General features: G+C 34.1%; 1 protein-coding gene across 1 annotated transcript; it reads right to left on the bottom strand.

The window, feature by feature from the left end:
* Positions 1-15,461: 15,461 nt before the first annotated feature.
* Positions 15,462-17,758, bottom strand: LOC105051165 (SWI/SNF complex component SNF12 homolog). Its single transcript, XM_010931474.4, has 3 exons — positions 17,582-17,758; positions 15,896-17,424; positions 15,462-15,802 (listed from the first exon to the last, which is right to left on the bottom strand). Exons 2-3 carry the CDS (start codon positions 17,386-17,388, stop codon positions 15,730-15,732), a joined length of 1,566 nt encoding a protein of 521 aa, XP_010929776.1. The 5' UTR covers positions 17,389-17,424; positions 17,582-17,758; the 3' UTR covers positions 15,462-15,729.
* Positions 17,759-23,709: the final 5,951 nt, after the last annotated feature.

Raw genomic sequence — 23,709 nt, 5'->3', positions numbered from 1 at the left:
ATTTTTTATTCTATAACAATTTATATCATTTTCGATCCTGTATCCAACTAATATTATAGCATGTCTACAAGTATCTTTGAATTTGATGCAGAATTTAAATAAATATCCTAAATAGAACAAGCATAAAAAATTAAAATAATTATAATAAATATATCATTTTAAAAATGATAATCATTATTACTGACCTTTTTGTGCTTTTTAAGCTCTTTGCACATATCCATGGTATCCTTTAATGATTATCTTTTGATTGGATCAAGCATTATTTTCTTATTTTGATAACTAATTATTTCAAAATTATCAATTTTAATCTTCAATAAATAAGAATTAAAAATATATAAAAATTAATCAAATAAGATGTTATTTACACTAAAAATTAATATTTATTTATTAAAAATAATATTTATTTAAACTAAAAATAAAAATAACTATATCAAAATTATATTATTCTTGGGCATATAACATCTTTTCTCTACCATATATGGATAATCTTCCTCCAAACAAATTTTATGATCTTTTATCTAAATCAATTCCTGCTTAATATTATAAGGTAGCATTCTTATTTATCATAGTGTCATTTCTTTGATAAATCATCATATTTTATTTATAAGAAGATAATCTAGTAGCTCCTGAGGAGATAACTACATAGATATTTTATTTTAAATTTTCAAAAGTGACTTAGTTAATCTGATTGCCACCATTGCCCAACAATAATTTGAATAACTAAAAAAATATTATATAAAAAAGCTAGCCTTATAAAAAATAAAACTTAAGATTTACTTTCATATATACTTATAGCAATTTCACTAGTTTTTTATTGTATCCATAAGTCTTTTTTCATACCAATCAAGATATTTAGGAATATTATCCTACCATTCCAAAATTAAATACATACTATTTCAGAAATTGAATATGATATACAAAAAATATGACAAATCATATGAAATAAATGTATCAAAAAAATAATAATAAAGTATACGAACTTTTGTTATAACATTCTACACTTCTATATTTATACTTTAAATTTTTTAAAATATATTTCTATACAATTTTATCTTTTATTCAAAACTAATTTCTATACTATGTAGTGTTATCAAGGAAGCATCAACACGATCTAAATAACAGTAAAAATTAATGTCAGATATGACCTTAAAATTATCATGGAAACTTTATAGCAGCTAAAAATAGAAGATATAAAACCATCGAAAGTTTGTTATAAAAGGTTACAAGCTGGTTGCTAATTACATCCATACAATTGTAAAAGGTTTTGGATATTATTACCACCAATCTTAGAATGTGGAGTGGACTTGAAAGACAATAGATAAGGATAAGAGCTTGCTAGAGTAGCTCTAGTTGGATCCTTCGATGCTTAAATTAAATAATATTTTAGAGAAATATAAAGGAAGAAAGAATATCAAAAGAGAGCGAGAGGAGAGAGTTTTCTCTATGGTGATTTTCACATTACCTTCTTGCTCCAATGATATCTTAAAAAACTCAGTCTAATTGATGTACTATAACAAATTTAAGGATGTGACATAATAGCTTAGCATAGAATGGGATTGTTGAGGTCATGTGCAAAATTTGAGATGGAGGAACTAAATTGCTTTCTTCATAGGAATATCATGCTCGCTCGAATTGGCGACCAACCTGAGCCAAGAGATATCGACCTCAAAGGTATGCAATCTTAAGTCTCCTTATCTCAACATAAGAAGCCCGACCAAAATGCCTTGAGACGTTTATGGATGTATCTGATCAACACAAGTTATGAGTTGGACAAAGCTTATTATGCTCCATCATTTTGGTCATTGAATACCATAATTGAGATAAAGACAATTTGAGCAAGTATTAGATTATTGAGCAAATTAATTTTTATTTTCTGAAAACATAATTATTATGCACCAATGGTTGGAAAAAGTATGTCGAGATTTAAGACTGGATACATATTTAATACAAATCTAAGTAGCGGTATTGTGGGAATTGTGGATTTCAACAAAAATTGCCAACTAGAATGATTGAGAGATGGAGGTTTGAATCGTATAGATCAACAAATGCAAGGCCTAATTTACCATCCACAATTGGCTAAGATTCCATCAAGCCTCAAAATCTAAGCCCCAATTATGCATGCCAAAGCCTGAGGATCGAATCTATTCTCTTGGACCAAATGAGTCAAACAGTCCTTGCCAAAGGTTTGGATGAATCAATGAAAGTTTTTCCAAGCCCCTGTTTCTCCATTGGCTGCAATGGTAAGGAGTTCCTAATTTATGCTTGTCGATGCATTGAAAAATCAAGTATATACTCCTTTCAAAGCTCCACCAAGGCAGTGGTGTAGTTGTAGATTAATTTCTTCAAATCTCTTAGCTAATAGACTTGTGTCATAACCACCCCCACCCTTAAAGTGTTGAAGATTAATTTTTATTGTTCTGTTCGAGAAAGTGTTATAGATTCATGAGGATTTACTATCAGGGATGGTCAAAGCCACCTTCTTGCACCTTGTGGGAGTCACTTGATCCCTTCTCCAATGTTATATAACTAACTTGTAGATGCCTGGGAGGGCATTAGACTGTTGTATTCACGTTTGAGGCTAATTAGATTTGGTTAGAAAGAAACTCCACTACCATTTATTGATTGAATTTTTATAATTCTATGCATATACGCTAGGATATTCCATTATTAAAAGATATCATATAGTTGAAGAGAACCATATGATTGCTAAAGCGCTAGCTCAAGCACGCATATAGTATGTAATTGTTAAGATCAGTCTTATGTTAATGGTGAAAAATATGTATTTTGCTCATAGCAATCACCCCCACCTCAGAACAACAAAAGAAAAAAGGAATAATGATGATGATGATGATGATGATGCTCATAGCCACCTACAGTCAGCAAATAATTAAAACAAACACAATGTGGCACTCGAAAAGACTTAATAACACGATAGCTACGAGAATAATTAAGACTACACATAAGATCTCTCGTAGCCAACTCTTTTTTGTGGATGCAAGGCACTCTCTAACTGGAGTATAGAAATGAAGAGGTGCTTTGGGATGAATAGCATAAAGATGAGGGCCAGAATTAGATAACTGCTACTCTAAATAAAATTATCGTGATAAAATATATTAGCCAGAAGGACATGCAAATAAAAGATCCACCATAGTTCTGCTCCTAATGTTCCTACATATTCTTACCAGTGATGAGTTTGGTCTGATCTTCATGTCAAGCTGAGAGTTTGTATCTCGACAAGGATAGATGACAGTCAAAAATTATTCACATAAAATTTAGAAACCTCCTTCAGAAAATTACAGATTAGAGTCTGAAGCTGTAAGAAAACATATAAAGCTGAAATATTGAGTACAATAAAACAAGAATAAACATAGATATTAAGCGGTTATGCATTAATTCGAAATACATATTGCACTGAACTATTGCGGAATAATTAAAATTTATGAAGAAACAAATAGCAACTTCTGTGTTTTTTTTTTTTTTAATTGATAAAGACTGGTTGCTTCTCCACTGAAGCTGATATCAGTTTTATCTCCAAAAAAATTGGCCGCTTTAAGAAGCTTCAATATAGTGTGATCTTGCAAACGTAGACCTACATTAGCAAAACTTTACATTTGCATGCATGTTGATCATCCAATTGCTATTCCATCTTTGCTACCATTTAAAAGTCAAAGATAATGAAAGAAATGCAGAAAGTTAAGACACTAAATCAGATACAGTATTACTGAAAATATAAGCTCACCTGAGAAATCAGCATAATATGAATAACTAATTCTTTAATGGAACATCAAATGATGAGAAATTTTAGGAAGAACAATCATAGCAATGTTAAGGTGTAAAAAATTCGAACCAACTACACAAAGGATTATGAAGTCTAAATGACGAACAATATGAAGCAAAAGCCTCCTAATTAGGATACAAAAGAGAAAAACATCAGTATCAAACCAATACAAGTATATAATCTTTACAAAAGAAATAAAAATAAAAAAGAAAAGGAAGTGTATCTTCATGTAAGCAAAGCATATGATCTTTACAAAAGAAATAAAAATAAAAAAAGTTATCAAGGATTCAAGGGTCCTAGTCACCAATGATGAGAATAAAAAATTTTGCACTTATTTTAAATTAATGGAGATGTCATAATTTAGGAATTATGGGATTTTGAATAGTTAAGAGATTTTGAGAGATTTTATCTTACTTCTATCTTAGAAAGATTTTATCTTATAAATTTTATCTTATTTTTATTTTAAAGAGATTTTATTTTATTTTTATTTTATTTAAGAGATTTTATCTCATTTTCATATTGAGAGAAAATCTTATTTCATCTTAGAAAGATTTTATCTTATTTTTATCTTATTTGAAAGATTTTATCTTATTTCTATATTGAGGGATATGATTTCAACTTTTATTAGGATGTGATTTTATTTTCATCTTATTTGAGAGTAAAGACTCCTATTGTATTGAAGAGGACAACTTGGAATGATAACTTGAAAATCCTAGAGTGAGCTATTTTTCGTTCTCTTAACTTCTTAGTTTTTCTTTAGTTATTTTTCTCCCTCTTGATTTTTTTATTTTTTTTTCTATTTGCTATCTTGATTTTTTTTTTATGCCGCATCAAATTGGTATTAGAGCCCTACCAAATTGCTTTCTACGCACTGTGCAAATTGCTTTGAGATAATTAATCTTGTCTTGTATAAATTTAGTTGCTTCATTGAACCTTGTGACTTCTTCAAATTGTGGATGGCTTCTATGATTGCTTAGGTTCTTTTTTTTTTATTTTATACTTTTCTAAATCCAAAAGAAAAAAAAAGAAGAAAAAACTTGAATCAATTTGTTGGCCTTATTTTGTTCCCATTTATCTTCGATAGCTCGGTTATATCATATTACCTTTTTGATATTGCACGAGTTAAAAATATAGACACTACATTTGATTTTACATTCTTCATTATGAGCATCGTGGCTAAATTTCTCTATGATTACAATATTTTAGTCTAAAATTATTTTATCCTTACCCTTTCTTGCTATCATGACCATTGGCAATTTAAAAGATGCTTATTCCGCCATGGAAAAAAAGCTTGAATCAATTGAAAATATCCAGACTATATTCCAAGAGACTTTAAACTAAATATGTCAGTCATTAGATCGACTTCAAATCGAGCTTAATAAGCTTCATACTAATCAAGTTGACATCATGTGGACATGGCTAATCTCATCGGTCAACCAGTCAAATGCTAATTAATCTTGATAGAGTGAAGACTGGATAAACAACATCTAAAAGATGATCATATTGATAGTCAACCCATTTATCAGTTTCTTTTTCAGACTCTTAAGCTAACTGATAGTCTGAATCACGTGTTAAAAACTAGTCAGTCCTTTCAGACACCTCCAATCTATATGTCAGTCCCTCTAATTATCCACCATTCTATTAATAATTTTCAGAGCCCTCATGATCACAGGATTCCTCCAGATTATATAGTAGAAGCTGCGGATGATGGGTACTATGGAGTTGACTATAAGGGAGAAGTGGAACCGCCTATTTTTCTATTTAGACATCATGAGCAACCTACAAGGTATGCTAGAGACCCCAGATACTTTAGATCTCAAGGTCAACAACTTAAGCCGTATCCATTTAGATGTGAGGAGTTTGAGGAATCACCTAAAGGGATTAAGATTGATGTCGCTTCTTACAATGGTAGGTTAAACCCAGATGTATTTCATGATTGGTTACAAGACCTAGAGGCTTATTTTAAGTGATGCCATATGTCAGGTGCATATCCTATCCACTTTGCTAAAATGAAGCTTGTAGGTTCTGCCAAAAGGTATCAGTAGACAATTCAAAGGGATATAGAGCGATTAGGATATCTACTTATAATCCTTTAAAAGAAGATGAAGTCTTAACTTTGTGAGAATATGTTCCCACTTACTACAAGAGTCAGTTATTGGACCAATAATATACTTTTAGGCAAGGAACTACTAGTGTCACTGGCTATAAGCTCGTTTTGAAAATTTACAATTAAGGTGTGATGTTTCTGAAGAGTCATGGAAGCTGGTATCTAAGTTTGTTAGTGGTCTAAGAGTCGACTTGAAAAAAAAATTTCTTTATATTCTCCTAAATCTGTAGGAGATGCTTATCATAAAGTCTTAAAGATTGAAAAGTTTTATATGAGTTTCCCTCAAAGAAGAGAAATTTTTTTTCGATGAATTTAGATAGTCTAGGTCTACCTCTGTCAATTGCACTAAGGATATTTCATAACTATTGTCTTTTCATACGAGTCATGGTCCTATTTTGAGTATGACTGCTAATCAACAACTCATGATCACTAGGACCTGAAACTCTACCCTAATGATATTTTATTCAGTTAGTTCTTCAAATATAGAGTGCCATTATTGTCATAATAAGGGCCATATAGCTACTTGATATCCCCATCATACATTGACCATGAGAATTGACGGTAAAGAAACTTTACATGATGGCCCCATAGAAGACTTTAATCCTCTAGAGCCAGCTACTTTAGAGAAAGAGTATACGGAAAATTGTGAGGATTTAGAAGAGTATGTTCATATCATGTGATGTAACATCACCACTTCTACAGATTGTGTGAAAGTACATCAGCATTTTTCATTCGTATGCCTAATGTGGGGATAAGATCTGTAAGCTTGTCATCGATGGGGGTAGTTCTATGAATGTTATGTTTAAGTCTGCAATTAGTAGATTGAAATTAAAGTCTTGGCCTCATTCTCATCCTTGTAGATTTGCTTGGGTAGATAAAACTTCACTTTCTATTTGTGAGTATTGTCTAGTGCCCATTCAAATGGGAGGTTATTCTGCTGAGATTATATGTGATGTATTACTCATGATGGTTGCTACTATCTTGTTAGATTGATTTTGGATTTATGATATGGATGCTCATAACTTTGGTAGAGAGAATACCTACATTTTCATGTATAACGATAAGAAAATTAGATTAAACCTTGCTAAGCCTAGTGAGTCCCAACCTATAAAAAGAGATGAGAGTCCTCTTCAAACCTTTAGCCAGAAAAATTATCACATCTTAACTTAGAGGAAATTTGAAAAAGAGAGTTGGGAGCCTAGAGTAATGTTAGCTGTCATTCCAGGGATGAGATCCACTTGACTTCGAACTCTCAAGATAACTCATCTCCTGAGATTGAGTAGTTAATGAAGGACTTTAAGGATATGACCCAAGAGGACATACTAGATGGTCAAACAGAGGTTGTAAACCATAGCCTTAGTGATTTGCTTAAGTGTCTAGTTGGCGATAGACCTAGTACATGGGATTTATCATTGCCTATTGCGAAATTTGATTATAATAGCTTAGTGAATGGGTCTACTAGCAAGAGTCCTTTTGAAATTGTTTATGGTCTTAATCCTTATCAATCCATTGATCTTGTTTTCTTATCTATGGATAACCGCATTTCTGAACCTGTCACCTCTTTTGCTCAACATATTTGTGATGTTCATACCAATATTTGGCAAAAGATTGCCATCTAAGAAATATAAACTTGCTACTGATGCTCACCGTAGAAATTATAGAATTTAATGAAAGTGACTATGTGATGGCTTGTATTCATCTTGAACATTATCCCAAATATTCGTTCAAGAAATTACCTGTTCGAGCTACTAGTCCCTTTCACATCCTTTATAAACTTGAACCTAATGCTTATTTTTTAGAGTTATTTTCTAATTTGAAATTTAGTCCAGGTTTTAATGTTACGGACTTGTTTCTTTATTCGGTTACATTCGAGCCTCCTACTGTGTATGCAGAAGTTTTTACTAGTTGCACTACATCATCAGTGCTAGTTATAGTTTTTTCTCCACTTTTGTCGTCATCATTGGACCGCATTAAGTATTATCACTGATAAGGTTGTTTCTTTTGCTCATGGTGGATTTTAAAGATTTTTGGTTAAGTGACAAGGCCGACCAGACTCACATGCTATTTGGGTTCATGAAATAAGTTACATGGCATTGATCCATATCTACTAGAGACCTACTGTAATTCCTCGCTAGAGGCGAGTTCTTTTTAGCCAGGAGGAAATGATAAGAATCAAAAATTCGTACTTATTTTAGGCAGAGACATCATAATTTAAAATTATTAAATTTTAAATAATTAAGAGATTTTATCTTATTTCTATATTAAAGAGATTTTTCTTATTTTTATCTTAAAGAGATTTTATTTTGTTTGCATCTTATTTGAGAGATTTTATTTCATTTCTATCTTGAGAGAAAATCTTATTTCCATCTTAGAAAGCTTTTATCTTGTTTTCATCTTATTTAAAAGATTTTATCTTATTTTCATATTGAGAAATATGATTTTCACTTTTATTAGGATGTGATTTTTCATCTTATTTGAAAGTCCATTTAAAAACTCCTATTGTATTGAAGGGGACAGTTGGAATGATAATTTGAAAATCCTAAAATAGGTTATTTTTCTTTCTCTTAACTTCTTTATTTTCCTTTGATTTTTTTTTCTCTTAATTTTTTTTATTTTTTTTTATTTTATTTTCCTTTCCTATTTGCTATCTTGATTTTCTTGGTCCCGCACCACCTAATTTTCTCATTGTCTAATGCTGTGTTCCAGAACGAGCACAAGATGCTAAAGGCCACTAACCCATATCAACTGTGTCAATTATATCAAGGTCATCAATCATTCCACTCGGTCCTAAGTCAGGATCTACAATATCTATGTCCTTTACCTCAATGGATCACCGTTTTTTTTTTTTCCCCACTTTCTCCCCCTTTGACTTCTTTAGTTCTCATATCAGTTTAGTTCATGCAAACAAAGACCCATGACTCTAGAATGGCATGACAAATGTCATGATTACAATGGTATACCAAGTTCATGCCTTGAATTGGTCCCTAAATATGAGTAACTTGACATAACTCTACCCAAGAATTAATGTTCTAAATGTCCTAGGCTCTTATAGAGATTTTGAGTAACTACACTCGAAGATATAAATGCATGAATATGAGCTGAGAGCTTGTCGAAGGTCTAATTGGTGCGGATAGCAATCTATCTCAGCAGAGGAAGATTATTACCAACAAATGGAGTAGGAAGTCAGGATGAGGAAAGCAACAAAATTAACACTCACAACTCCCGAAGCGAAGGAAACTAGAAATCCAATTCAACTCAAGATGGCTTTTGCAATGCCAGGAACCTTTATTTATAGATGTGGAACCATCTTGAACCTCCCATTAATATGTCCAAATTCATTCATAGCAGAAGACGAAGGATATTTTACAAATATAAAAAATAATCGTACATCAATCTCCTCATAATGTGCTAGGATTTGATAATATCCCAACTATAAAAAGTATTCAAAGAAGGATCTTCCACCTGATCATATAGGATTTGGTAATACTTCCAATTGATTTGATGTAGTTCTTTAAATCTCCCTGAATTTGATGTTGTCCGCCACATATGATGATATCTTTCAAGATTTATTTTCCTAATCTGGTTAGCGAGCTAATACTGACTTAGGTCTGATTAAACTGTGAAACCCTTTTGCTCCTTTGATCAGCTTTTCACACATACAGGGTCAAGTAATCTCAGCTCAGTCTTTCACACATGCATCACTGATTAAACTCAAAACGTTGATTTTGGGGTAAGATAAATCATCTGCATTCTGAGCATGTATGTTTAGGTATATTAGTTATCATACCGAGTAAACACTGACTCCCACACAGACATAGGAGGAACAAGGAATGGCAGGAAGTTTGATGAAAGTTTTAGAAGATTAGAATCTTTTTAAAGCAATCTAAGGTTTTTCTTGTTTTCCCATATTTCCTAGGAGGCCAGGACTTCTAGCGAATCATTATATTTTGAGAGTACCTCATGTTAGAAATCTGCAAATAAAGGAAGGATTTCTTTAAGAAAGTAAGAATGTAAATATTAAGTGACATATTCTTGTTCAGATTTAACTCAACTTCACTTTGAGGTGGATTTCTTGGTAGTTTCTTTGATTTCTCTATGCTTCCTGTCACCTTTGTAATTTCTCCATAATGATCTATGCACTATGAAATCTGCACAGATGAGAAAACAACATGGTGATGATCGCTGCTTTAATAGATGGTGAAATATCTAAATTTGTCTCAGATAAGATGTCTTGTATGTGCATTTGCATCCCCATAATTTTATAATGCCTTCATCTGATGTTTTTGGATCAAAACGGGATCGAGATAGAATTTCGGACAAAGAATAAGAATGACCACATCACTGGGAGATATAATTGTCCAGATCTTCATCTCTAAGTTGCAGCAGGATAGATAAATTTGAAGTTTGCTAACACACTAGAGATTTTTTTTTTTTTTAATGGAAATTGTATTAACAAATAATCTTGGACAATTAATAGAACCATGTTTTAGGATTAATAATGATAATTAACAGGCCTGCTATGTACAGAACCTTAAGCGGCTAAACATTAGGCATTAGATTCATCTTCACAATGAAGATGATAGGTTACCGGTCTTTTTACCCTAAAAGTGGGGGAAGGGGTGTCAATTGTATAAATATAATGTATGCTTCAGTACAGATAAACATATGTTACATAAATAATCTTATTTATTTTATTTTATAATATTAAAACAAACATGGGGATCAGCCTTATTTTTATATTCAGGCATGGACAATTATGAAGTTTCCAACTAACCACGTTGTTTTTTTCCTTAGAACTTAAAAAAGTCTTTAAACCAAAAGACAAAGTTACATCCTACAGGATCATTTTCCTTGTCTTACCTCTGCCCTCCCCCATGTAGCAGCAAAATGGAGATATAAAATGTCTCAATCCACTATAATGCATACATGGGCAACAAGACCTTGGAGTAATTGCAATTAAGCACCATCAATGAGAGCACAGACAGTGATGCTACCAGGAATTTGGGTTCGTAATCTTATGTTAGCTAATAAGGAGGATATGAGTATGACAAATCATGGTCTGTTGAAAATTTTCACAGATCATCAACTTGGCAAGGGAACCAATTTAGTGTTGTTACCATGTTCATGGTTCATACTCATCTGCCAAACCTTGGATCTCTGCTAAAAGCATTAAGAATTATCCAACGAATAATACATTCTCCACCAACATAGCCCACAGATCATGTCGCAATCAAGGAAGAAGAAAACATCTTTACAAAGAAAACCCTTTTCCACAATTAATGCATTCCATGTCAACAGGTCAGAATATAGTACAAGAATTTGTATTTCTCTACATTATGTGTGCAGCTCATATCATATCATGTCATATGTTTCAGTATATACAGACAAAGGCCAATTCATAACACAAAGGAATTGTACCATGTTTCACTGTACTAAATGTATACAACCATCTTGCGGACCTTGGTTTCTACTTCGGACAGTCAAACTCTTCCCTATTAACTTCTGTTCTTTCTTTATAAAGATCTGGAGAATCATTCTACAAATTCAAAATGGTAACAACAGAAATTTGTTATTTTAAATCAGATAAAGGTTAAGATTGTGATATCCCAATGATACTCCATGCTGTTCCTTGTAATATGAGCTTCTCATAATAAACAATATCTGTATAACACTTAAAAATATGTTGTTGATGTATAATTAGTCGTGTACTGCCACTTTGAACTAAAAATTACTTGAAGCTATGTGACGAAAGTGTTCAACAGAACTAATCCTTTGTTTTATACCAAGGATGGATTGGAGGGGTGATATATAAAAGAGAAAGGATGGATGAGGGAGAAGATGGATAGAACATCCATCCATCCTTTCACGTGTTTTGATAAAATATAAAAAGATGAATGAGAATGATTTCTCCTCTATTTTGATATAAAAAGAATGAAAGGAATGATGAATGAATTTTTATGATATTTTTACTAAACTACCCTTTAACAAAAAATATTATTATTATTATCAATTTATAACAATTATTCATACAAAAAAAGTAAGCAATATATAAACTTATAATCTTTATAATTTATATTTATATAATAATTATATAAATATCTAATTTTAATTTAATATAATTAAATAAATAATTTTATAAATTAATTATTAATTTATTTATTTATATATATTCATTTTATAAATAACTAATTAATTTATAATTTAATTTAAATAGTTAATTAATTTTATACAAATAGTTAATTAAAAATAATAAGTATAAATAAAAAAATAGAAGATATTTCTAATTATTTAATTATAATTATAGAAATTATGTACTAAAATAAAAATATAATAAAATTTAATAGTATAGGATTAATAGTATAGATAAAATAAAAATATACGTAAATAATATGAATGAAAAAATGAAGAAGTATTATAGTTTTGTCAAAAAATTAATGAAGGATAATTTTGTCAATGCAGAAATCCTAGCTCACGTACCCCATCCATCCTTTCTTGTATTTTTTCAAATTAGGAGGATACAAATTGATGGGCAGAATGAATGAATAATCCTCCCTTTTCATCCACCTCTCTAAAACTTATAATTCTCTTTTTTCATCCACCTCTCTAAAACTTTTAAATCAAACGGTAGATGGAGACCATCCATCCTTTCAATCATATCCATCTTCCCTCTCAAAATCCGAACAAGACATAGGGTAAGTGAAGATATCTAAGATGACTTAAAACTATAAATTTCTACGTATTAGTTGCAAACTATATTAGTTGCAAACTATATATGTTCGATAACATATGTATATGTTAATGTGGTCTATATTATAAAGGAAAGTCGTGGGCAGCATATCTTTTAACAGACTTGCACAATTCAGCATGATAGGCATACCATGCTAGCAGTTGACATACATGGGCAAGCGATACTTTAACCCTTGCTCTCTTTTCAAGCTCAAATCAAGTGGCAGGGTGTTGAAATGCTATCTAAAAGAAACATATAATGTGAATCAAGTTAAAGAACATCCACTGAAAGCTGTGAATGAAATACAATTAGTGCAAAGGATGCTTGAACTTGATATGCAAGACACTCTTTATTAATTATTTTAGGGTACATATTACGGATTTGATTCTTTGTTTGATAGAGATTTAAAGCATTGTCTTATTTACTGGTGATTATGTTGGCCCAACAATAGTCCTAGTGGGAGCTTATTTTCCTTAGTCTTATAAATTGTCACCACGCATTCCTTCAAGGGCACAACCATATGGTCACCATAACACCTCACCTAAAAGAGATTCAACACTTTAAAAAGCAAGAAGAGACGCGTCATTAATCTCTGACTAGGGCCAGCGTATGGGGTCATTAAAACCTCCAGAATTAATTTTTCTTTGTTTTAGAGCAACTTGCTTGCATATGTTTAAATTGCTACTAGTAACGTAGGCATCCTCAACGGCCACAAAGCCTTACAGATCACATGGCAGGACCCTAAATTCCAACTTTACTCTTTCATAGGAAGTATGAGGATAAGCAATCAGATCCTCCAAGGAAATGGTTGTTGTTTTCACCAAACACAGTCATTGCCAATAAATCTTAAAGTTATTGCGGAAATAATTATTTTCCTATACTTAGTCACTTCCCTTGAGTTCTCTTCAAAAATCAAGTTGATGTTTTGCCCCATTGATAAAAAAAAACGATTCCATCTTATCAATACTGAAACATTTTTTTTTTTTTGAAGATTTGCGTGGTTCGCTCAAAGGCTGATGCATCAGATTCTGTAATGGCCATAAATCAGAAAGATGACATAATTTTGCATCAAATAACATCAAAGCACAAGGATTTCTCGTACTGATAGCAAGATTTAAGTACCTCATTAAGAATGTGAAGAAGATGGCATGCAACAAGCAAATTTAACATAACATAGAAAGGGATGATAATGAGAATGTGCCCACTAACATGATGAATAAGGTAGATGAGCTAACCAAATGAGTCCACAAGATAATCTCTGTGCTAAAGAGGGTAGAGAGAGTTCATGGCTATACGCGGAACATCTTTTCCTCTATCCAAAATAGAAGAGAACATGAAGTTTCCCAAAATAATCGACTATTCAACCTAATCTGCAAATGCAATGACCATGAGAGCATACTGCAGGTCATGTAAATTTCATTTAGCATCATGTTGTTTTTAAATAATCATCAGCCCCCATGCTGCTGGTTATTAATCCCTACCAGCAACTCCAAAAATTCCAGGTCATATATAATAAAAGATAATGGAGTATAGCAAAGGTCTAGGAGACTCCAATAAGGAGAGGTATTCAATCTGTGCTGGAAAAGAAGGACAAGACTTGAGATAACATGGATGGAGGTTGTGAAGCACCATGCTGATTCAAGTTTTTCAACCACAATAGTAAAAAAATAGTTCCCAAATCCAAATTCCAACCACAATTTGCAAATGACAAACTTGCAAATCAGCATTATTCAAGTTTTTCCCCATATCCGTTGCCTTCTTGTTCTTCAACTTGAGGAGCACCATACTGATTTCAATAGATTGTATCTATGAAAAAGCAACACAAAAGAAACATGCAGGAGAATCAAAAATAAATTAAAGGGAAATAAAAAACTAGACGCTGTTAAAGAGATCTTGCCTGCTCAACAAAGAGAAAAGCTATTATTTTCTCAAAGTTTCTGTGAACTTCATAATTACCCTCCAAAGATCAAAGTGAATACATTTACCCATAGATGGAATATTAGTAGGACTTCCCTGTAAATACATCTTCGGCTTCACATGGCCAAAGTATATATCATTCTTAAGAAAGACACAATTAGCATTTATAAAAGATAGAGAAGATGATTGGCAAAGAACAAAAACAAAAAGTGGGATCAGAACATGAATGTGGAGATTGCAAACCCAAAGCAAACAGAAGATGAGTTGATATTCTACCTTCTTCTGGAGAACTTTCTCTCTCACCATAGCATCTCACTCTCCTACAGCTTGGGAATGGACAAGTTAGATCGTTTTAAAAAACAATGGTGGAAATACAGTGAGTATTTGGACTGACAAAAAGACATCATAAGTTTGAAAGTTGAAAATCATGATCAGGATCACCCACTTGATAAATATTGCAAACCATATTATCCACTTACTGCATGAGAACATTGACCAAGGAGAACGGTGGATTACATTTGTAAACTTTGGACAGAATATATACAGTAGACTCCTTATATGCTGTGAATTATTTGAAGAACAAGGAAGCAAAAACTTCTTCCAATAATATCATTTTCCTATACACTTTAAGATGTCATTTTTGGAGGGAAAAAGCTCAAAGCTGCAGTAAGACATTTTCTGTGGCATTCATTGCACTTCTATGGATTTTTAAGTTCTTGTCACAGGCCACATGTCTCTTGCAGTACTTGCATCATGTTTCGACAGACAGAGAGAAAGCAGTGATGACTGTGACCACCATATAGGCATATAATGGTTCAAAGCTTCCTATTCTAGCTCAACTCATGTCCATGGAATATGACAGGGACTTGGACAATTGGCATTCCAAGTAAAAGTCCTTAGACACAATACTATCATTCATCTAATTTAGAAAGTGAAAGGCAAACCCATTTACAATATTATTAGAAATTTCAAGACAATGCAGCAAGTAGATAGGAAAACAGCATCATTCATACATGTAAAAATACAACTCAGGTAGCTTCAACATAAATAGACTATCCAGATCATGGGAGAAACTATTTACCTTCTCTAGGAACTAAAAGGATGAAAAACAACTACAAGAACCTTCAAAGCAATATCCAAGTTGGCAATAGTTAACATAAAATGGCTGCTTTCTCCTACAGAGCATAATTGATGTTGCACTCATGTGCTACCAGGAGCATCATTGCTGCCTGCTGGCTTGCGATTAAGATAACGTATGACAGCATCTTCAACCCTATTTAATTCCACAAGCAAAGTACTATATTAGTAAATGAATATAAAGAAACACACTTGCGAAAGGATAAAAATGCATAAAATAAAAGCCTACCATGGTTGGTTATAGAAGTCAGAACGACGTTCCCTTTCAGCATTACGACTTGCTTCCCCAGCAACAAGCTTCAAGTCCCTACTCTGAGAAGCAATCAAAGTGTTTATAAACTCCACTGGAGACTGACTGAACCCAAGAAAGAATGCCCTCCTCCTGCGGTGCTCATGAATTTTCTTAATAGAAGCACAAATAACTTCATCACAGGCCTCAATTTCTTTGTGTTTCTCTGTATTGGCAAGGAAGGCTGACATTTCTTTCTGCAGTGGGAAAGGAACGTCGACCAGCACGTCATAGCAAGCATTGCCCACTGCACCATTTCCTGAAAGCCTGATCTTATGTTCTAAATGGATTGGTTGTGGAGGAGACAAATGCGGCGAGATCTTCTGTGACACCATGGCAAACTTCATCTTGTCTTCTCCAAACACCTTCTTCAAAGGTGGGTCACAAGTAAAATACGATGCATCACTAGGGTTCTGCAACTTCTTCGCCTTGACATACTGCCATATCCCAGCTATAATTCTAGCTCGTGTATCAACCTCAATGCCAAGAACCTCCATCAATGCAGGCGATAGTTTAAACTTCTCTGGGTTATAATTCATCTCCAGTCTTATACTGGCAGTGAACTCCTTGTCTCCCTTCCGCTTGATCTCAAAGCCCTCATGTGGTGCTGGCGAGCGCGAGTTCTCCCATATGATTGTCGGGTTTTCCGGGTACAGCACCGAGTCCAGAGCAATGGTGACTCTCTTAAAGAAAGACGAGAACTTGGGGTACATAGGATTGGGCTTAGGCAGTCCACCGACAGGGTCTGGATCCACGCCATCCTCTAGTATCCTACCAATGATCTTGAGTGACCACGACGGAGGCTCGGCATTCTTTGGCTCCGGAATTGTGCGCGTCTGGTTGGCAAAGGTATTGAAGACATAAATCCTGAGGGTCCTTTGCATGGAAGGAGGGTTTTTTAAGGCTTCCTGGATGTCAATCTTCTTCCTTGAAAGGGCTGCATCAACCCGGGCTTCGAATTCAAGCAACTGGGTATAGAGGGCGGATTCAGGCAAGAGGGCAGCAACCCGGTCCGGCAGCTGCTTCTCCGGAAGCTTGCGCTTCTTCCTCCGGGCAGCCGCGGTCAGCTCCGCAGACTTGAAGCTAGGAGTGGCAACGGCAGGGAAAGGCGCCGGGATGCGAGTGGGGGGCTTCTGCGGGGGCCTTTTGGCGGCCGACATGCCTGGGGTGGAGAAGGAAGGGGAGGAGGCTCCGACGGCAGCGAGCATGGCGTTCTGGGTCTGGGAGCTGAGCTGGACCTGGAACGGTGAGTGGACCTGAGACTGGGGCGGGGTCTGGAAGAGGCCTTGGAAAGGGGAACCACCCGATGCCTGAGGCAGCGAAGGAGGGCGGAGATGGGAGGGCTGGTTGGCCGCCGGCGAGGCCATTCCGGGGTTCCCCAGGGGGGGAGGTCCCCCGATTGCCCTCGATTGGTTATTGCTGTTTGACGCCATTCGATGCAAAAAAACCTAACTGCAGAATCCAAAACCCTACAAAAAACGAAAAAAAAAAAATCTAGCTTGAAAGCGCTTGGAATCCCTTCGGGCAAGGGGAAAGAAAAGCTCTGAGACGAATGAAGAGAAACCCTAATCGATCGGACAAGAGATAAAGCGAGATTGCAGAGAAGACTGAGAGGGAAAAGCTCACCTTTTGGGGGACGCTTGGAGATTGGTGGTGGTTTTCTAGAGAAGCACGAGAAAACGAGATCTATAGCAAGGGTTTTCGGAAGAAAGAGAGGAACTTTGGTTTCTAAAGCTGCTCTCTATGACCACCGTCTCCATGGCTCCAGACCGGGCAACGCAGTGACCGGACAATGGAACGAATTAGCCGGGGGCATTTGATTGGAATTTGGGTTGGGCTAACCTGTTAGTTGGGTTAGGTTAGAACAAGTTTATCGAATTGGGCTAGTCTTTATGCCAAACCCCTCGTACATCCGGATCGGGGTTGTATCATTCGCGCGAAGGAAGGTGACGCGAAAAGAAGGATTCACCTTCTTTCGCGCGAGGTCACCGTTGGATCACCCGTTGCACAGCTATCAAAGCGCGCCGAATTCTTTCATTCATCAGCTGCACGTATCCTAAAGTAACCAGTGGATAATCCAACGATCGGTTGCATGAAGGAAGGTGAATCCTTCTTTTTGTGCGAATGATACACCCACATCCAATAGGCAAGAACGTTTGTTAGCCAATTACTTGTATAATCTAATATATACATATCAAAATGAAAATTTCTCAATGGAGAAGCTTCAATTTGACATGCGGCAATAACGCTGCGGCGTTCATCCACCATGTTGCAGCTCTCACGAAAGAAGCAAGCGCTCAGCAAGACGCTCGCACAGTCTAAAAAAAAAAAGTTACGTTGTCTTGAGTGGTCGAACAAAGAAGCTTGAAGCATGACGGTGGTCGAGGGATCAGGCCGTCGCAGCATCTGTGACGACGGTGGAGGATGTGGACATGATCTCTGTGCAAAACTCTGATACGAAGGATCAGCAGGATGGAATTGTTGCCGTGGCTGGCAGAAGAGAGCTGGAGAAGGAGGATAACGATGGGAGCAGGAGTCACACCCAGGTTGTCACCTCCCTTTCCACATTGCAGTGCTCGCGGAAGCTCGCATGAAGAAGCCAAGGGAGGAGAGGGAGGCAGAGGGGTCCGAGAGACAGGATGGCAGAGGCAGCGGTGAGGGAGGAGAGCAGGAAGTTGGGGTTGACAAGTAAATCCAATTCCCTATGTTTGTTGTTTCTCTCGAGGAGGTGTTGGGTTAGTGAGCTATAGATGCATCAACATCTATAAGAACCATAGTGAGAGGGGCTTAGTTGATATTATGCAAGAGGCAAATGGCATAATTATCCTTTAGTTTTTCAAGGTTACAACTTACAAATGCATAGTATCCCTTCTCAAGGTGATCATAGATATTGATCTAATTGAAGTGTTTGCCAGATGGATTGAGTGCAAAAAAAATAAACTTGAGAATTTAAATTATCTTCTTCTATGCATTGAGAGGGTGAAAGAAGGGATTCACTGTGTGAAGAAGTTGGGATAGCACCGTCAATCACTATTCATCCAGCAGAGCGGCGACAGCAAGATCCAAGAACATCCATCCACTCCGAGTCTTTATATAACTCGATGATACATGTGGAAGCTCGCCATGCACCAATATATCACCCATTTCTATCATGCTTTCTATCCCTAACTCATACTCCACTCCAGTCTCTATCTCCTATCCTGGCTGGAATAGTAGGTTACCAACATCCCTTCTAATTAGTAATATCTTATAAAAGATATTTGAGACATAATTTAAATTATAATTATTATGATATATGAATGTAAATAACTATTATTATTTGAATTTTAGTGGTTATATATAATAATAAAAATAATAATTATTATTTCCTCCTTACAGCAAAGTGAGAAGAATGAATGATAATATAAGAAAGAGGGCGAGGATTTTAGAAGGAGCTAGATGGCAAGAAGCCCCTGTAGAATCCCAAAATTAAAAAAATAAAATAATTTATAAATAACTTATAATCCATACAATACATAAAATATATTTTTTTATTATTTTAATTATTTTTAATATATATAAAATAGATATTAATAAATCAATAAAATAAATTTTTTTTAAAAAAAATTATATCCCGTGCATGGCATGGGGTTATGTAACATCAATAATGGTTAAAATATTTTGAGGTATTCAAAAAATATTTTTAATTTTCTTCTTGATGTAGAATTTTTATTCTTAAAGGGATATTTATATTATAGGTGAATATAGAGCCTAAATATCCAATATCAAGATTTATTTTGTATTTGATACTTAAAATTTACTGATAAAAAATAAATATATATTTTAGATCATTAAAAAAATAAAAATTTATATATAAAATATTTTAATATCACATCTCTTACTTATATCCATTATAATTTTTATTTATTTTTATAATAAATTTTAATTTGATTCTATTCTTTTTTGTTCTTTAGATATCGATTACAATTTCATGTAGAGGATTATATTAGATTTACATTATTTGTTCTTTTCAATAAAGTTGCTCAATGATTAATTGACAAATCAGCTAAAGAATTATGTATATATAAAATATATAAATATATATTTTATATTTTATTTATCCAATAAATTATTTGATGATATCAAGTCATGTATTTTTTTCATGCAGAAAGATGACGATTCTATTATTTTTTTAAAATAATTTTTAATGATGTATGCAACGAGCAGAAGATAAGATAAATCGAGAAAAATTTATTATAGATGATATATTTTTATTCTTTTATATAAATAATTATATTTATATATTTTTTTTAATAATTGATAACTATTTTTTTTTTATAAATTGAAGTAGATGATGAAATTCTTAGTATTGATATGATTATGAAGAAAAGAGATATGCATGGGATGCAAATAAGTGGTTATATTTTACTTAATGATGAGAATTCTAAAATAACTATACTAAAAATATTGATTCAAGAAATGATTTTTCTATCAGTAAAAGATAAAAATGATTATATTACTTCTTACTATCACATTATTTAAACAATCTGATTTATATTTCTATTTAGAACATTTGATATCATCTATGATGTCTCATATATTATATTAAATTTTTTATTTATAAAAATATTATTTAAAAAAAATAATCATATGTCATGCGGATGGAGTTCTAAGCCAGTCTTTTTTTTTATATATATAATATATATATATATATATATATATATTTTTTTATATATTATATATATATATATATTGAAAGGAAGTGTACAGTCCATTTTAAAGGGATGCGCATCGTCTATCCTCTTTGCGCCATGTGTCGCGTATCTTTGAATCGTTGGATGTGGCCTGTATCCAATGGATTCCATGCTTAGCTTCAATTACACGTGGGAACCCCACGTTGCCATGCCTGGGCCCATGCCACGTGTGGACCAAAAAAATTGGGAAATGGATGGATCTGCCTATGATAAGAGAGAATGGTTACTTTAGGACTTAAATAAAACCATCCAAAAATCTGCCCATATGAAATATAATAGAAGAGTGGGTGGGAGTTACACAAAAATTCTCTTCCAAAAGGCCATTCGGAAATCTCTTTCATTCTTGATGGACTTAGCATTTGGATTGTGAAAATTAGATATTTTTCAACTGAATAACCACACTTAAATTCTATAAAAGCACGTGATTTAATCGTGATAAATTTCGATCCAAAACTTCATCATAAACTCATCTATTTTATATTCTTCAATAGTATCAGAGCCAATAGATTGAATCCGTGGCTTCTAAAAATGATTATGTTATATTTATGAATGATTAAGTGCATGTTTGCCATTTTTCTTTAAACGTTTCATTTCAAGCTTTAAAGAAACCCCCTCATGGCATCTCCACGTAGAGTTATCCAATTGCTATGGTTTTTAAGTATGTTGTAGCCTTCAGTAGCTATTCAATTCTGGAAAGTTTTGTCTCAAATGGATGGTTGTACGTAAAGTTCTAACTCAAACAAATTTTAGGTTTCATTTTAATTCACTTGTCTCTATGCACATTATAAAATAAACAATGAAACTTGTACCATTTGAATGTTCTTTGAATAAGCTTCCTATTGGTATAAAAAACATTAAATTTGGATATTACACTAATTAGGTGTTTATTTATGATCGAAATCAAATCGGAATAGGAATCGGAATAGATTGGAATCGAAATCAGAATGACCTAATCCCCCGAAGTATTTAGTTTATATCTAGAATTGAAATCGGAATAGATAATTTTATTGTTGTTGCTGATTCATACAAATGTAGGAATCGGATTCAACTCAAATTTTTATTTTTATTTTTAACTAAAATTTTTAAAAATTAATTATTTTAAAAATTGATATTAAATAAAAATTAAACATAATAATAATATCTTTAAATTTTTAAAAATAATTCAATAGTAATAATAATAATTTAATATTTAAAATTTTTTTATTTATCTTTTTATTTTCTTTTTTTGCTTTTATCATTTTTTTCTCTCGTTTCTCCCCCTCGTGGAGCCTGAAACCCTCGCCAGCCGCCCAGGAAATGTACCTCCGGTCGCTCGGGGCCCGCCCCTCCGGTCAGTCATAGAGGTCATCGACTCTGGACCCTCGGCAGCTGACGGCCCTCCAGTTGATCGGCATCTCTACCACCCGGGACCCCTGCGCCCTCCCCTCCCCACACGACAACGTCGCCCTATTCCGCCACCTCGTCTCCCTCCGGCTCACCAACTGCTCCCGACGTCGACCTCTCCTCCACTGCCCTCAACGCCCTCTCCACCCTCCACTCTCTCTCCCTCCTTCGCTGCCCTATCTCCGTCCCACGCTGTTTACCCACCTCCTTCGCCTCCTCTCTCCGCTCCTCCTGCATCTCCTCCCTCCCTTCTCACCGGTGTCTGGCTCTCCCATCTTGCCAACCTCACCGACCTCGTCATCGTCGACGTCCCATCTCTATCTCTCTAATTTCTTTTTATCTGATTCCATGGGAATGAGATCTCAATCCATTGGGGAGAGTTTGGATTGGATTGGAGAGGAATTGGACCATTCCTATTCCATCTCGGAATATAAATCGGAGTGGAACTCCCCCCAACCAAATGGCTGGAATGGGAGTCACTCATTCCGATTCCCATTCCAACCAAACATGCCCTAAAAGTTATAAAGGTCTGAAGTTCAGTGATTATATTGTTCTATATTGAACCTATTGTATCTGTCGAACAATGGAATGTTAACCATGTCTGTAATAGGAGAGCCCAAAGGCTATTCCTGTTGGATGATAGGACCATGTGTTTTGACTTGCCAAGATACCAAATTATCCAAATCTAGATTTGGCCTGGAGAGATGAGTTTTAACCACTTGTACATGCAAACATTAATGGCCCCCTTCCACAACTCTCTGCCATAATGATGGCAATGGACGGTGGAGGTTATTTTATATATCTATTGATAAACTAATTTCATGATCATTTCCACTTTGTGTACATTATTTTTTAATGGGTCAGGATTGGATGATTAGTGGGTGCTTATTGAGTTACGATCTTATAGGTTCGTGACTAAGTCTAAGAAGGATATTGGTTCATGTTCATAAAACTCTAGAAATCAATATTACAATTTTGATTGGAATAATATTCTTTAAGCTTGTTCTCTTCGACCTTGTGAGTTTAGATTATATGAGTTATTAAATCTAATATATATGTGTTTACTTTGTAATTAGAAATAATTGTACCGAAAAGGACAAAGAAGTGCTTGAGAGGTCAACATGGCAGAAACAAGTTGCAATCAATTATTCATATAAAATGAACCTGGAACATAGTATGGCACACCATCTTTCTATCTTGGATGATAAATTTAAAGTATTGAAAAATAAAGATTATGTTGTTTAACCATTCGAAAGGGCAGAAGCCTTTTGGAGGTCCATACCAAAGTTTTGGTCTAAGATTTTTAAAAAACATGTATTGAAAATTGCACTATTTGTGACTGAGGATCTGCTATTGGGATTAAAGAATGAGTATAACTGTCATTATATGACAAAACTATTAAGATGGATAAATGCTCTAAATTATATGTTAATCTCCACGCTGTTAGACATATTATATATGGCAAACCTGTGATAGCCTAATGATGACAAAAGGTAGTCTTGGGCATTGCACATCGAGTTGAATATGATAATATTATTCTAGAGCCATGGTATACTAAGAATGAAAAAAATGACTAAATAATATCTAGTAGTCGTACTTAAACTCATAGGACATTATATATAGCTGCTTAGTTATTCA

The sequence above is a fragment of the Elaeis guineensis genome, chromosome 9 (genome assembly GCF_000442705.2).
Source record: "Elaeis guineensis isolate ETL-2024a chromosome 9, EG11, whole genome shotgun sequence".
In the NCBI taxonomy this organism is placed as follows: Eukaryota; Viridiplantae; Streptophyta; class Magnoliopsida; order Arecales; family Arecaceae; genus Elaeis; species Elaeis guineensis.
The sequence above is the reverse complement of the archived record's forward strand: the minus strand, read 5'-3'. Positions and strand labels throughout refer to the sequence as shown.